Source organism: Cibotium barometz, chromosome 48, assembly GCF_041138505.1.
Source record: "Cibotium barometz isolate CiBa-2024 chromosome 48, ASM4113850v1, whole genome shotgun sequence".
Classification (NCBI taxonomy): Eukaryota; Viridiplantae; Streptophyta; class Polypodiopsida; order Cyatheales; family Cibotiaceae; genus Cibotium; species Cibotium barometz.
The window spans coordinates 5,738,541-5,750,227 of record NC_141093.1 but is presented as its reverse complement, the minus strand read 5'-3'; the positions used below and the strand labels follow the sequence as shown (position 1 = coordinate 5,750,227).

At 41.9% G+C, this 11,687-nt stretch overlaps 1 protein-coding gene across 1 annotated transcript; it reads left to right on the top strand.

The window, feature by feature from the left end:
- Positions 1 to 3,090: 3,090 nt before the first annotated feature.
- LOC147610740 (uncharacterized) lies at positions 3,091 to 10,067 on the top strand. Its single transcript, XM_086785092.1, has 4 exons — positions 3,091 to 3,218; positions 3,298 to 3,615; positions 3,691 to 3,903; positions 9,890 to 10,067. Exons 1-4 carry the CDS (start codon positions 3,091 to 3,093, stop codon positions 10,065 to 10,067), a joined length of 837 nt encoding a protein of 278 aa, XP_086641218.1.
- Positions 10,068 to 11,687: the final 1,620 nt, after the last annotated feature.

Here is an 11,687-nt window from a genome sequence, read left to right as displayed (position 1 = left end):
GTAGTAGTAGAGTTTGAGGAGGCGGCTTGCTCCAAAGTGCTAGAAAAATCAGCTTGCCTCCTTGTGTGTCTCGATGAGCTCTCACCTGGGCCAACCTGCACACTCTTTTTCCGCTTAGCAAGAGGTAACTCATCCATTTTTGCACAACAAGAACCTTTCAAGCAAGATGCTCTAGTGAAATGACTCGAACTCATTTGAAAACCAGATAGCCATGCAAAAATACAAGAACAAATCTTCAAATAGTATTGTACTCGTATTGTATAATTAATTGATTATTTTAACAGCAAATTCAGTAATACGACACAAACTTAAAGAAAAGGTGGCACATTCACTAAAGAGATTAAATTCAGTACTGCAACACAATCATCAAACAAAGGTGGCACATTCACTATCCAACAAAACAGCCAACTCATTATAACGAACAGAATATCTTTGAGATTATCATATGGAGTGCTTTGGCCCAAATTCCAAGGCATTCAAAGCCGTATTGAATATTTTAAAAAAATCTCCATTGGAAAATATTTACGGAGCCCTTTTCAGGTGTTCAATTCAAGGCATTCAAATTTATTGGAAAATATATAAAGATTCGGTAGCCCAAATCTGAAGGCGTTCAATATTGAGTACTAAGAAACTTTAGAAGTGATATTTCGCAATCCAACACTTTTTTAAGGACAAACTTTTTTCTTTTTGTGCTATTGTTCTTTAGATGCACATGTTTGCTGGTCTCCTCTCTCGACTGTGTGAGCCGTTTCTCAACCAAGAAGACATCAAATGTGAGTTTTTTGAGCTTCTTGTATACACAAAGTCTGCATAATATAGACAGTAGTAAGAGAGACACTCTATGCAATGTGTTTGAGACAGCACCATATAGATAGCATGTTCTTACACTACTCTCTCCAAATTTCTGCCGCCGGGGGGATCCAAGGGGGGCCGGCGAACTCAAAATCGTGACGATTTTGTCACTGCTCGGCAGCAAAACATCCTATTATTTTGTGCGCTGAGCGCACAAATTAATTCAAGAAAAATAGCAAGAGGTAACGCCGCACATCTCATACTGTGTGTGGAGTGTGGCAGCAGCAAAACATCCTATTATTTTGTGCGCTGAGCGCACAAATTCATTCAAGAAAAATAGCAAGAAGTAACACCGCACATCTCATACTACTGTGTGTGGAGTGTGGCGGCAGCAAAACATCCTATTATTTTGTGCGCTGAGCGCACAAATTCATTCAGGCAAAATACCACAAATTCATGGATGATGATACCTTTCTGTGTCTCTTTGTTGGGGAGAAAGATTGGAGTGGGGAGAGGGCCCTGCGCATGAGATCAGCGTTTCTTTGCTGGGGAGACGTATGATGCTTCATGATCGCTTCTCTGCGTGTGTGTTCGAGGGAAGATGCTTCTGTGTGGAGGACGACTAAAAGCGTTAAGTAATTGCTTCATAAGAAGTAGCCGACTACTAAAAACCCTAAGTTAGGCACTGGACAAATTTTTTTATCCTAACACTAATGAATTTCAACACTAAAATTTAAGGGTTTGGTCAATATTTTTCCGATTTATTTAAATCTATAGCACAGTTATGCTATGGCATCCAACTGGTAGAGTTTTTGAAATCTAATAGGAGATTATGAAAAAGCGCAAGAACTAACACAAAGCAAATATGTGTGTGTGTGTGTGTGTGTGCGTGTGTGTGTGTATACATACACACACGTGTACACACAAACATATATACATATATACATGTACTCTTCTTGATACCCTTCATTATGACTATTTTTGCAATAAATATTTTTATTTGCTTCTACCCATAGTCTTAAAATGAGCCTGGTAAAATTGTATTATGGCTAGTATATGCTATTGATTAGAGCAAGAACATCTAGTATTAAAATATTTTTGGCTAATATTCAATGTAAATTCCTTAATTGTTGTTGTGATTGCATTATGCAGGGAGGCTCGTGTTTTCCTCCATTCTACAATGGGTGCATGCATTCGAGTCCCCTTCTTGAATGGCAAATGTCTTGTGTCAATCAACATGATCCGGGGGAAGCTTGGAACTATTGGTGGGATAAATGTGGAGGCCTTACTTGAAATTGGAGGAGAGTATGAGCCCATTTGTCCTTTACACTTGTATGCAGGGATTGGAGACGAGGCATATTTTATCTTGGAGCATTCATTGTCCTCTGTATATATTGCCAAATCAGAGAATTATTTTGAGACTCCAGAACAAGGCCCCTCAACTATATTTCCTCCCGGTTCTCGAAAGAGTACTCCAATGTAAGTGGCATTAACTTTGTCTTTGACATTTTTTGTTTTGCATTGCGCATTGAATTAGAGAGCATTGTGCTTTACAGTGACTTGGACACTGAAGAGATAGAAGAAATCAATGTCCAAGCACATGGGTCATTGCAAGAGGAGATAGAGGTCTCTCCTGTGGAAAAGTGCTTTCAACATTTGGAAGAGGAAGATGTTCAGTTTGATACTGCGGTCTCTTGCTTTCAAATAATCCGCATGTTACCTCCTACTGATGTCTTGCACACTTTAATCCATGATTGTGATTACAAAGGCAAGGTAAAAGAGCTTCCCAAGGTGTACCCAGAGTTCAGTACATATGAGCTTGAAGGTGGGAAAGGTATGGAAGGGATGGAGCAAAAATACGAGGGCAACATTTGGACAAAGCCACAAACGCAAACTAGGGCCAATAAAACTTTTGTTCTTAGGAAGAGCTTCTGCGGGGGAACCTTCCAGTGCATGAATGAGCACTGCTCCTTTAGGACACGTATGAATCAACCAAACAAACTCCATTGGAATGGGCAGCTGATAAAATCTCCAAAATATGGGAATTTAGCAATTGGGAGCTTCGGGAACCTTGAGTGTTTTTTCTGCAAGCATGTGCCAATGTGTCTTAAAGAATGTCCTGCCTGTGTCTATTATTTTATGCCAAAAGAATCAATGCATAGCAGACTATTTATTCATTATGGCAAACATACACACATGGTTTCCAAGGGAATGTGCCGAGCATCGATACGAAATATCAAGGCCTTTGTAGCACGTGCAGTGGGCATCGACCACAACGCTGGGCCCAGAAAGGTACAAATGATTGTGGCAAGGGAGGTGGTTTTAAGAGCATTCACTGATGATGACAAGGCACAGGGAGAATTCATGACAGAGAGGGAGCTACAGGAGATGTCGCAAGAGTTGCAAAGTTTGATAAATGTCAAAAAGTACGTAGGAAGTGCAATTTAGCAAAGAATAGTATGCAATTATCATCTTTAATACACTAAGTATGCTTTATGAATGCAGGGTGAAGCAGATGGTAATGCAAACACGAAAAACAACACGGCCTCTGGGTGAAGGATATGAAGCCATTCTTAATCTAAAAAGAACATGCCATTTTGAGTTCTTCCATGGTTCTCGATTTCCATTGCAAGCCACCACTACTACTGAGCGTTGCTTTATCTTTAAGATGTCTACTACTGGACCTGGTTCTGGGATTGACATTGTTCGGCGAATGGACAAGGATGGTAATGGGGATCTTAATCAAGCATGGGTCTGCTTTGATCATGTGCATCGAGTGGATACTGGATGGCATACAATGGGAGCACATGTTTATGACCACATGTAAGTTACAAGCGGTAGAGAGCATTGCTTAATTTGTGTCTTTAATATAACTCTGTTTCCATTTGTGGCATGCAGGATTGGTGAGCTATTGACAATAGCAACTTGTGAATTTAGAGAAGAGGATGAGGATGCTCAAGTCATGTTTTGGGAAAATATGAATTTGGTAATGGTGGAGCACACAGGGAAGGTAGCAAATTTTTTTGGGTTTATGGCGGATGAGGCTGGCGCTAACTGGAATGCAGTGAGACGTGTCTTCAACGATGGAAAGGAGATGATTGAAAGGGAAAGGTCATGTTTATGGCATTGGGAAGACAACCTTCGTGTCCACACGCAGAGGTACATCTATAGCCCACATCAAGAAAAGCACAGGGAGATGTGTGAGAAGTGGAGGACTGCCCCAAACAAAGAAAGTGCCCTTCAGCAATTTCGCAGGATACGAGCATGGTGGGCAACTGGCAAGGCAGCTGATAGAAACATCCCTAAGCTTCTTAGCTGGTTGAGTTGGTGGCACTATAGGGTTAGTCGATGGGGTCATTTCATTTTAAAGGTAATGTTTGTAAGAGATTATTCATTGTATTATTGTGTGCCTCCTACTTATGTGCACTGCATTGTTTTTAATCAATTTCTACCACTCTCTTGTAGGATGGAGAGCCTATTGTCAATGCTCTTGTCCCAAGGACAAATATGTCAGAGACCAAGCATGCAAGCTGGTTGGCAGGGGAGGGGTATAGGCAAAAGATTAGTCTTTATGATGCTTGTGTGACAGATCTAATCAATGCTTACTTCCAATGTGCCAGACAACTGGCTTTCTTGGAAGGAAAATACACAGGTTGTGGGCCTACATTGGAGCTTTTGGTTGAGAGAGCTCTTTCTCGACAGAAAGCAAGTCCATCCCCAATAGCTACCTCACGAGCAGTGGATGATGCAGTGGCGGGGACCCCTATGTTTTCAAATAGGGTAAAATTCAAGGGTGAGAATAAAACTATTCGAGCCAAAAGGCCACTACACGACTCGACAGAAGAAAACTTTGGCAACTCTAGCCATAGGCCTGAGTTTAACTATGTGACAAGAGAGAGGTTAGAGCCTGCAATAGAGGTCGATGAGCAATGCAAAGTTTTAGAGAGCCTTGAAAGTGATGTGCATGATACAAAGTGGGCCTTGCGGAGGATACCAACAGTGAATCGAGTTGAGTGCAACCACTGGGCATCAGGGAAAAAGTGTAGCTCAAGGTTGCGAGGGGGTGATGTCAGTCCTTGTTTTTGGAGTGATTGTCAACTATCCTCCTGGAAAAAGGAGAAGTATTGCTATTTTTGTAATACAGATGTTAGGCACACTTGGAAAATTACAAAGACAATATTACATCCACCAGAGGATGTCCCTTGTGTTTGGCCCATTGCTAAAGGTACCAAGTTACAAGTGAAAGAAGCCTGCAAGCTTATTAGAGCAGGATATGACATTGGTATTCCTCTTGAGTTTTTTCTAGAAAAGGAGCTTGCAAAAGGCACTAGCGAGACAAACAAGGAGGTGAAATAATTTCCATATCGACGAGGAATTTCAAAGGCTGCATTTGGTCAAATCACTGCAGCCTTAGATATGCATGCAGAAGTTGTAGGCAGCCATATACATATAGAAGGGGTAAAGGAAACATTTAGTATTAATCCATTGACCAATGGGAGCCAAGACACATCTCTGATAGAGGTCACTATTCAGAAGAATCCAATGTGTTCATGTGTGGAGTTCAGAGATAGAGTGGCCAAGAAAAGACCATATCTTGCATGCAAGCACATATACTTTGTGTTCTTAATGATTCTTGGACAGGATGTGAACAACAATATGCATATTCATCAAGTTTGTATTTCTGAGAGAATTGTAAAAGACATGCTAACTAAGTCTATTAGAAGTCATCCTCAACAGCTTTAGGAACCTGCAACCCACTTTAGTTGAAATATGTATGGGGGTCATGTCATACCAGCTGAACCGTAGTACTTGTTTTGGAAATGTTTTGGTTATTTTATAAATTTTCATGTCTATTGTCTTTTGTTTGCTAATGGCTCTCCAACATTGTGAATACTATAGATTCAATATCTTTTTAGCGAGCCAAGCAATATGGGTTTAATAGTGATTTTTTGTATCTGCACCATTGGTTCGAAAAAAAAATTATTGCAATGGTCATTTTAGAACATTTCATGTCTTCTTTGTTTGATTGCTACAGAATTGCACTATGGTTCCACTCTCTCTTTAACATTTCATGCTCGCTTAACATCATACCATGCCCCTACCTGCTCACTTTCACAAGAACATGAGCTCTACTCATTGCTTTGTGCTCGCTGCTCTTGGCTCGCTTTTTGACCACCCCCCATACTGGGAATTTATGGTGAAGATACCACCTAAGAGGCCTCCATCTTGCCCAAACACATGGGCATCCCAATCATGGTCTATGGAGCCATCAAATCCATGCACCCAAATGGAGGTCTTCACACTTCAATAGCAGTGATTCAATCCACCTTGCTTTGCATCTCCCTCCTAGGCACCAAGATGGCCTACATTTATGCTGTTCACGTGAGGTAGAGATGTCCAAAAAGTCAAAGCAATGCTACACGACCAATGTCGACAATGTTCGGCATTCCACCATTTCACCCCATGCATTGTAATGCTTGCATTCTTCCCACTGAACATCACCATGCTTCTAGTAAGCGAACTGAAGAGAGCCACAAACACCTCCAAAAAGTGGCCCAATAACCACCAGGATCCATGAGTAGTGTGTTGAAGTTTTCACCGATTCAAAGGTTTTACATGAGCCCACCAAAAATAATGCCCATACATGTTACCTGTAATAGCCATCACAATCTTTGTATGCCTATGTAATAGACACATAGGCATTGTTCTTTCACAGGCTACATTGAGCCTCATCACCAATAGCTATCTATGTACATAGACACATAGGCATTGTTCTTTCACAGCCTACATTGAGCCTCATCACCAACAGCTATCTATGTACATTTTTGGATGGGGCTACCATGGTGGGCCAGGCGGGCGTGGGCGTATGCCTGGTCCATGGTACGACCCATTTCTTGGACCTTCCTACAATCAGCAAGACCCTTTTGTGCCTTCTTTTGTCTTCGACCACCCCACCCATTCAATCCACCCTACCTCATCTTTGACCACCTCACCCATTTAATCCACCTTGCCTCTACCCCAACAAGTGCTCACCAAGGCCACCATCAAGCCATAGAGGCTGCCTAGCTTCCTTGTATCTATGGGCATAACCATGTACATGATTGTGGGCATAACCATCAGTTCGAAGCGTTTACATGGGCCCACCTTTGCCCAATGCCCATACACATCACCTATAGTATCCATCGTAGTCTCTGTATGTAATAAACATATATATGCTGTTCTTTCACAACCTACATTGATCCTCATCACCAATAGCTATCCATGTACATTTGTGGGGGTGGGGGACCATGGTGGGGTTGGGTGCATGCCTAGCCCATGGTATGACCCATCGCTTGTACTTTCCTATAAATCAGCAACAAGACCCTTTTGTGCCCGACCACCCTGTCTATTCAATCCACCCTACCTCATCTTCGTGCCCAACCACCCCAGCCATTCAATCCACCCTGCTCTTACCCAAGTGCTCATCAAGGCCACCATCAAGCCATCATAGAGGGTTCCCAACTTCCTTCTAGCTATAGGCATAACCATACGCAAATCCATTATGTTGGAGAAGTGCACCAACATGGGTACACCTTCTGCCCATTTCCCATGCATGTCACCTGCATATTTCACTATGGGCATCACATGTTTTTCACTTCTCACATCTCATGGCATGCACAAACACATGTACCTACAACTAACCTTATTAAATGACAACCCTCCATGTACATCTTTGGATGAGAGGACCATGGTGAGTGATGCAAGCCAACCCATTTCCTAGAGAACCCTCAAACTTGTACCTCCCTTGAGCTTCTATGCCTATATCCTCTACTCCAATTCACCATCAACAAAACCTCACCTTAGCCAACGTATTCATCAAACAAATGCCCCATCTCTAGGCATCACATTATGAGATATGGCATAATACCACGTTGTACCGAGATGTCTTAGACCTCCACTACCCAATGCTCATTATTCTATGGGATCATGGCACTTATTCCACCAAACCAAGGGTGTGGACCGCTTCAACACTAAACTACCTCATGTTGAAGGTCCACACCATTTCTACAACCAACAGAAGCTCTACATGAAGAATCTCTACATTGCGCATCACTTTCTATGCTATCTCGACAAGCTAACTTTCATAAGGGCTACCCAAAGCTTCACATCACCTTGCCCTCTTATCTAGCCTCAAATGGGGGATATTTTTTTGTGAGCTTCCTATAGTGAGCTTTTTTGCTATTTTGGAGAGCTTTTCTAAAGCTATTTTCTCATTCACACTGTGTGGTGTGGCTGGGTGATGGCCTCTACTACACCACCTACAGGCACAGAAGAAGAGAACACAATGGGATCAAAACTGGGGGACACTAAAATCGCAGCTCCAAGGGCACCAATTAAACCTGCCCTCTTACCTCTAGCTATCTCTGTTGGACACTCCAACACCCTCCCAACCTCCCTATCTGGTCCACCAACTACCTCCTTCATCTGTCCTCCCAGGTCAGCTCTGATCTTTAGCACTTCTCATCTTCCATTTCATAGTCTCTTCACCACAGCTGACATCCAACTGACCAGATACCACTCCAGCTGATACAGAACCCTTCAAATTTTGACTCCGAATGCCTCCACTAGTCCCCACATAGGAGTTTGTCCTCTAGGATCTTCTGATGTCCTCCAGCATCAGCTGACCTTATATTCTCAACCCCAGGACGTTCTTGGTCCCTCTGTCGACCTTCTTCTGACCCTTCTCTGACCTTCACTCGCTGATGAGTCTGATATGGTTTTCTATTCTTATATTGTAATACATCGAGAAACTTATAAATTGCTTGGTTTTAGGAGCCTATATTAATGATGAGATGCTCTAGTTACTCTTATATTGTAATACATCGAGAAACTTATAAATTGCTTGGTTTTAGGAGCTTATATTAATGATGAGATGCTCTAGTTATTCCATTCAAGAGTATCCACCCTCCTTGAAAATAAGACATTTCATAACTACTCAATTCATTAACTTGGATAGTGTAGCTTTCTCCGTGGAGGAGAAAGGTGTCAGAGAAGGTGCTTGCTTCATCAAGGGAGAACACGTTAGTCATGATACAGAAAAAAAGAAGTGTCACAAATGGTGGCCACCTCAACAAGAGTTGCTGGAAGAAAAGGCAAGATGGACTACCTTGGAGATTATATAAACATTGTATCCTACACACCTAATGAAAGAGTCTACATCATTGCCGATGGCCTTTCGACAGCTGAACAACGTGATAGAAGGGTACTTGTCTTTGTGGAAGACCATCCACACCTTCTTCCTCGTCTCATCATCAAATTCAAGCACATAAAATCTGAAAATTCAACATGCAAGGTCATATCAGCCCACAATCCCCTTTCTCATAGTTCCAATCTTGATATTATCCCATCTATAACATCTTTTAATAATTAAAATTTTGACCATTACTCCTAGACCAAACACAAGGTACATTATTTAAATTTAGAGCCATGAATGATGGTAGGAGGCCCCGTATGGTTTTTGCGCGTTGAGACAAAAAAACAAACTAGGTTGGAAGCATCCTCTTATGAAATGCGAGGCCAAATCTGAGGGAAATGCTTCCAAAATCCAATCTTTGGCCTGAGACGGCGGGCGGCTGACTTCAACACAAAAAAAAAAAAACGTACGTTGACGCAAGGAAAGGTGAGAGAAGGGGCCTATCTGCGCAGAAGAAGAGGAAGTGCGTAGAAAGGAGGAGGACAAAGTGAAAGACTGGCAGAGTGAGATGTGAACCATGTTTGGTTAATTATCCATGTGATGTATTCACACACACACAGTCATTTGGCCACCCTTCCAAGCAAGGTTTCATAGCCCAAGGAGCCCAAGGACTGGATTACAAGTAGGATTATCCAAAGTTGCTTGGATTTAATGCATGTGAATGTTCACAAGACTAAGGACACTTGGAAACCCGTGTGCATGATCCTATTTAAGCCTATGTGCATGATCCTATTTAAGCCTGACAAATTGTCCACGGTTTGAATGTTCTGAGGGTTTAGAAGTGTCAACAGTAGAGCTGATGCAGAGGAGAGGAAATTTGCTTCAGCTTAGTTGCTTGGTCAGGTTCATACAATTTTGAGGCAGCTGTGTGTCAGCTGTAGTCCCCGTAGGGTGCATGCAGTGTGGTATCCTTTTGCAAGGTGAGAGGAGTTTGAGGGCCTATGTGAGTCAGAGGACATTTGGAGAAGATTCTGTGTCAAATAAGGGTTCTAAGTCAGTCGGGACTGAGGTAGAACTCAGTCTGGTTGTTCAGTCTCAGTAGAAGGGTCAGAAGAGGGTCGACAGAGAGTCTAGGAAGGTCATGGGATTCTGAATATAGGGTTAGCTAATGCTGGAGGATAGTAGAGGATCTTGGAGGATAGGATTCTGACTAGGGAGAAGGGGGAGGATTTTGGAGGAAGAAACAACCCATTCTGTGTTAGCTGAGAGTGGATTTGGTCAGGTGTGGTGAGGAGAAGACTATCGTTTTGAAAGATCAGAGGTGGTGGAGGCCTGAGCTGACCTAGGAGGACATTTGGAGGAGGCAGATGGACCAGAAGCACAGGTTGAGAGGGTGTTGAGGTGTCTCCTTGAGTCAGTTGGAGGCTATTTGAGATACTTTACTATGTCTAGGATATGTATAGATATAAATATATGGCAAAAAAACTCACTATAGTTAATCAAAGGCTCACAATAATAGAAAATATTATAATTGTGGTTTGTGATGACAAAAAAGCTCACCAAAATAGCAAAAAGCTCACCATAGGAAGCTCACCAAAAATATGCACCCACCTCAAACCAACCACTTAGCCTCGATTGCCACCTCCATGGCATATTCTAGACCATCCGCTCTATCCACTTCTTGGCAGCATAGCTTCACCACCGACTTGGGTGTGATGGGAGGACATGGTCACACCATTAGGAAGGGGTTTTGTTACCACTCCATAGGTTAACATGGTTTTGCTCGCCTGACCTACTATAAGGAACTTTTCCATCTTACCTATATGAAGAGAACTTATTCTTTGTAAGATGATGCTGGAACATATAAAGTAGCCTACCATGATATTAATGTCAAATAGGGAAAGTCTACAGACTTGGAACATATAAAGTAGCCTACCATGAGATTAATGTCAAATAGGGAAAGTCTACAGACTTGGTACATAGTTGCTTAAGGCTAGTAACAGAGGCCATACTATTTTTAAGTTTGACTGACCTAGTATGAAAACTAGTCACTTGTATATGAACAATTTTTGACAGTAAGCAATAGAAAATAATTCCCTTACAATAGTTTAGTACATGGTTGCTTAAGGCTAGTAATAGAGGCCAGACTATTTATAAGTTTGACCGACCTAGTGTGAAAACTAGTCACTTGTATATAAGCCATTTTTGACAATAAGCAATAGAAAATCATTCTCTTGCAATAGTTTACTTATGAGCTCTCCTTCTTCCCTCTTTTGATTGCTTGTATACTTTTGAATTCATACTTACTTGATGGATACATACTTGAGTGGATTTGATTGTAGGCTTCCCTCTTCAATTAGCTTATTCTCCTCTACTTTTTGTGAGAGAAAACCATCGCAAAGAAGGCTCGTCTCTTCTTACCTCCATCTAGGAATTGTGATATCTCCCTTCACCCCTTTGGCAAGGAGCATTCTAGTGTGACAATAGCGTGAGGGGAGTAGATAGATGAAGTAGCACACCCACACAGGAAATTATAGATTCTAGCTCTAAGGCAAGACCCAACGACACATGCTTCGGCAAGGCTAAGGTAACCTCTTGACCAAGGTAAAAAATAAGGAGCATATCCTATGGTCAAAGTAGAGATAGGTTAGCGAATCCATCTTTGATAGGTAGAGTCTGTAGGGAACTTTGGTGAATGTTTGAAAATTTTCAAGGTATATGC

What these genes read in the sequence shown, in the direction of transcription:
- LOC147610740 (XM_086785092.1), top strand. Translation starts at nt 3,091, where the DNA reads ATGATTGTGGCAAGGGAGGTGGTTTTAAGAGCATTCACTGATGATGAC. An exon ending in AGTTTGATAAATGTCAAAAA is followed by an intron (nt 3,219 to 3,297) that starts GTACGTAGGAAG and finishes TTATGAATGCAG; the next exon opens with GGTGAAGCAGATGGTAATGC. An exon ending in GCACATGTTTATGACCACAT is followed by an intron (nt 3,616 to 3,690) that starts GTAAGTTACAAG and finishes TGTGGCATGCAG; the next exon opens with GATTGGTGAGCTATTGACAA.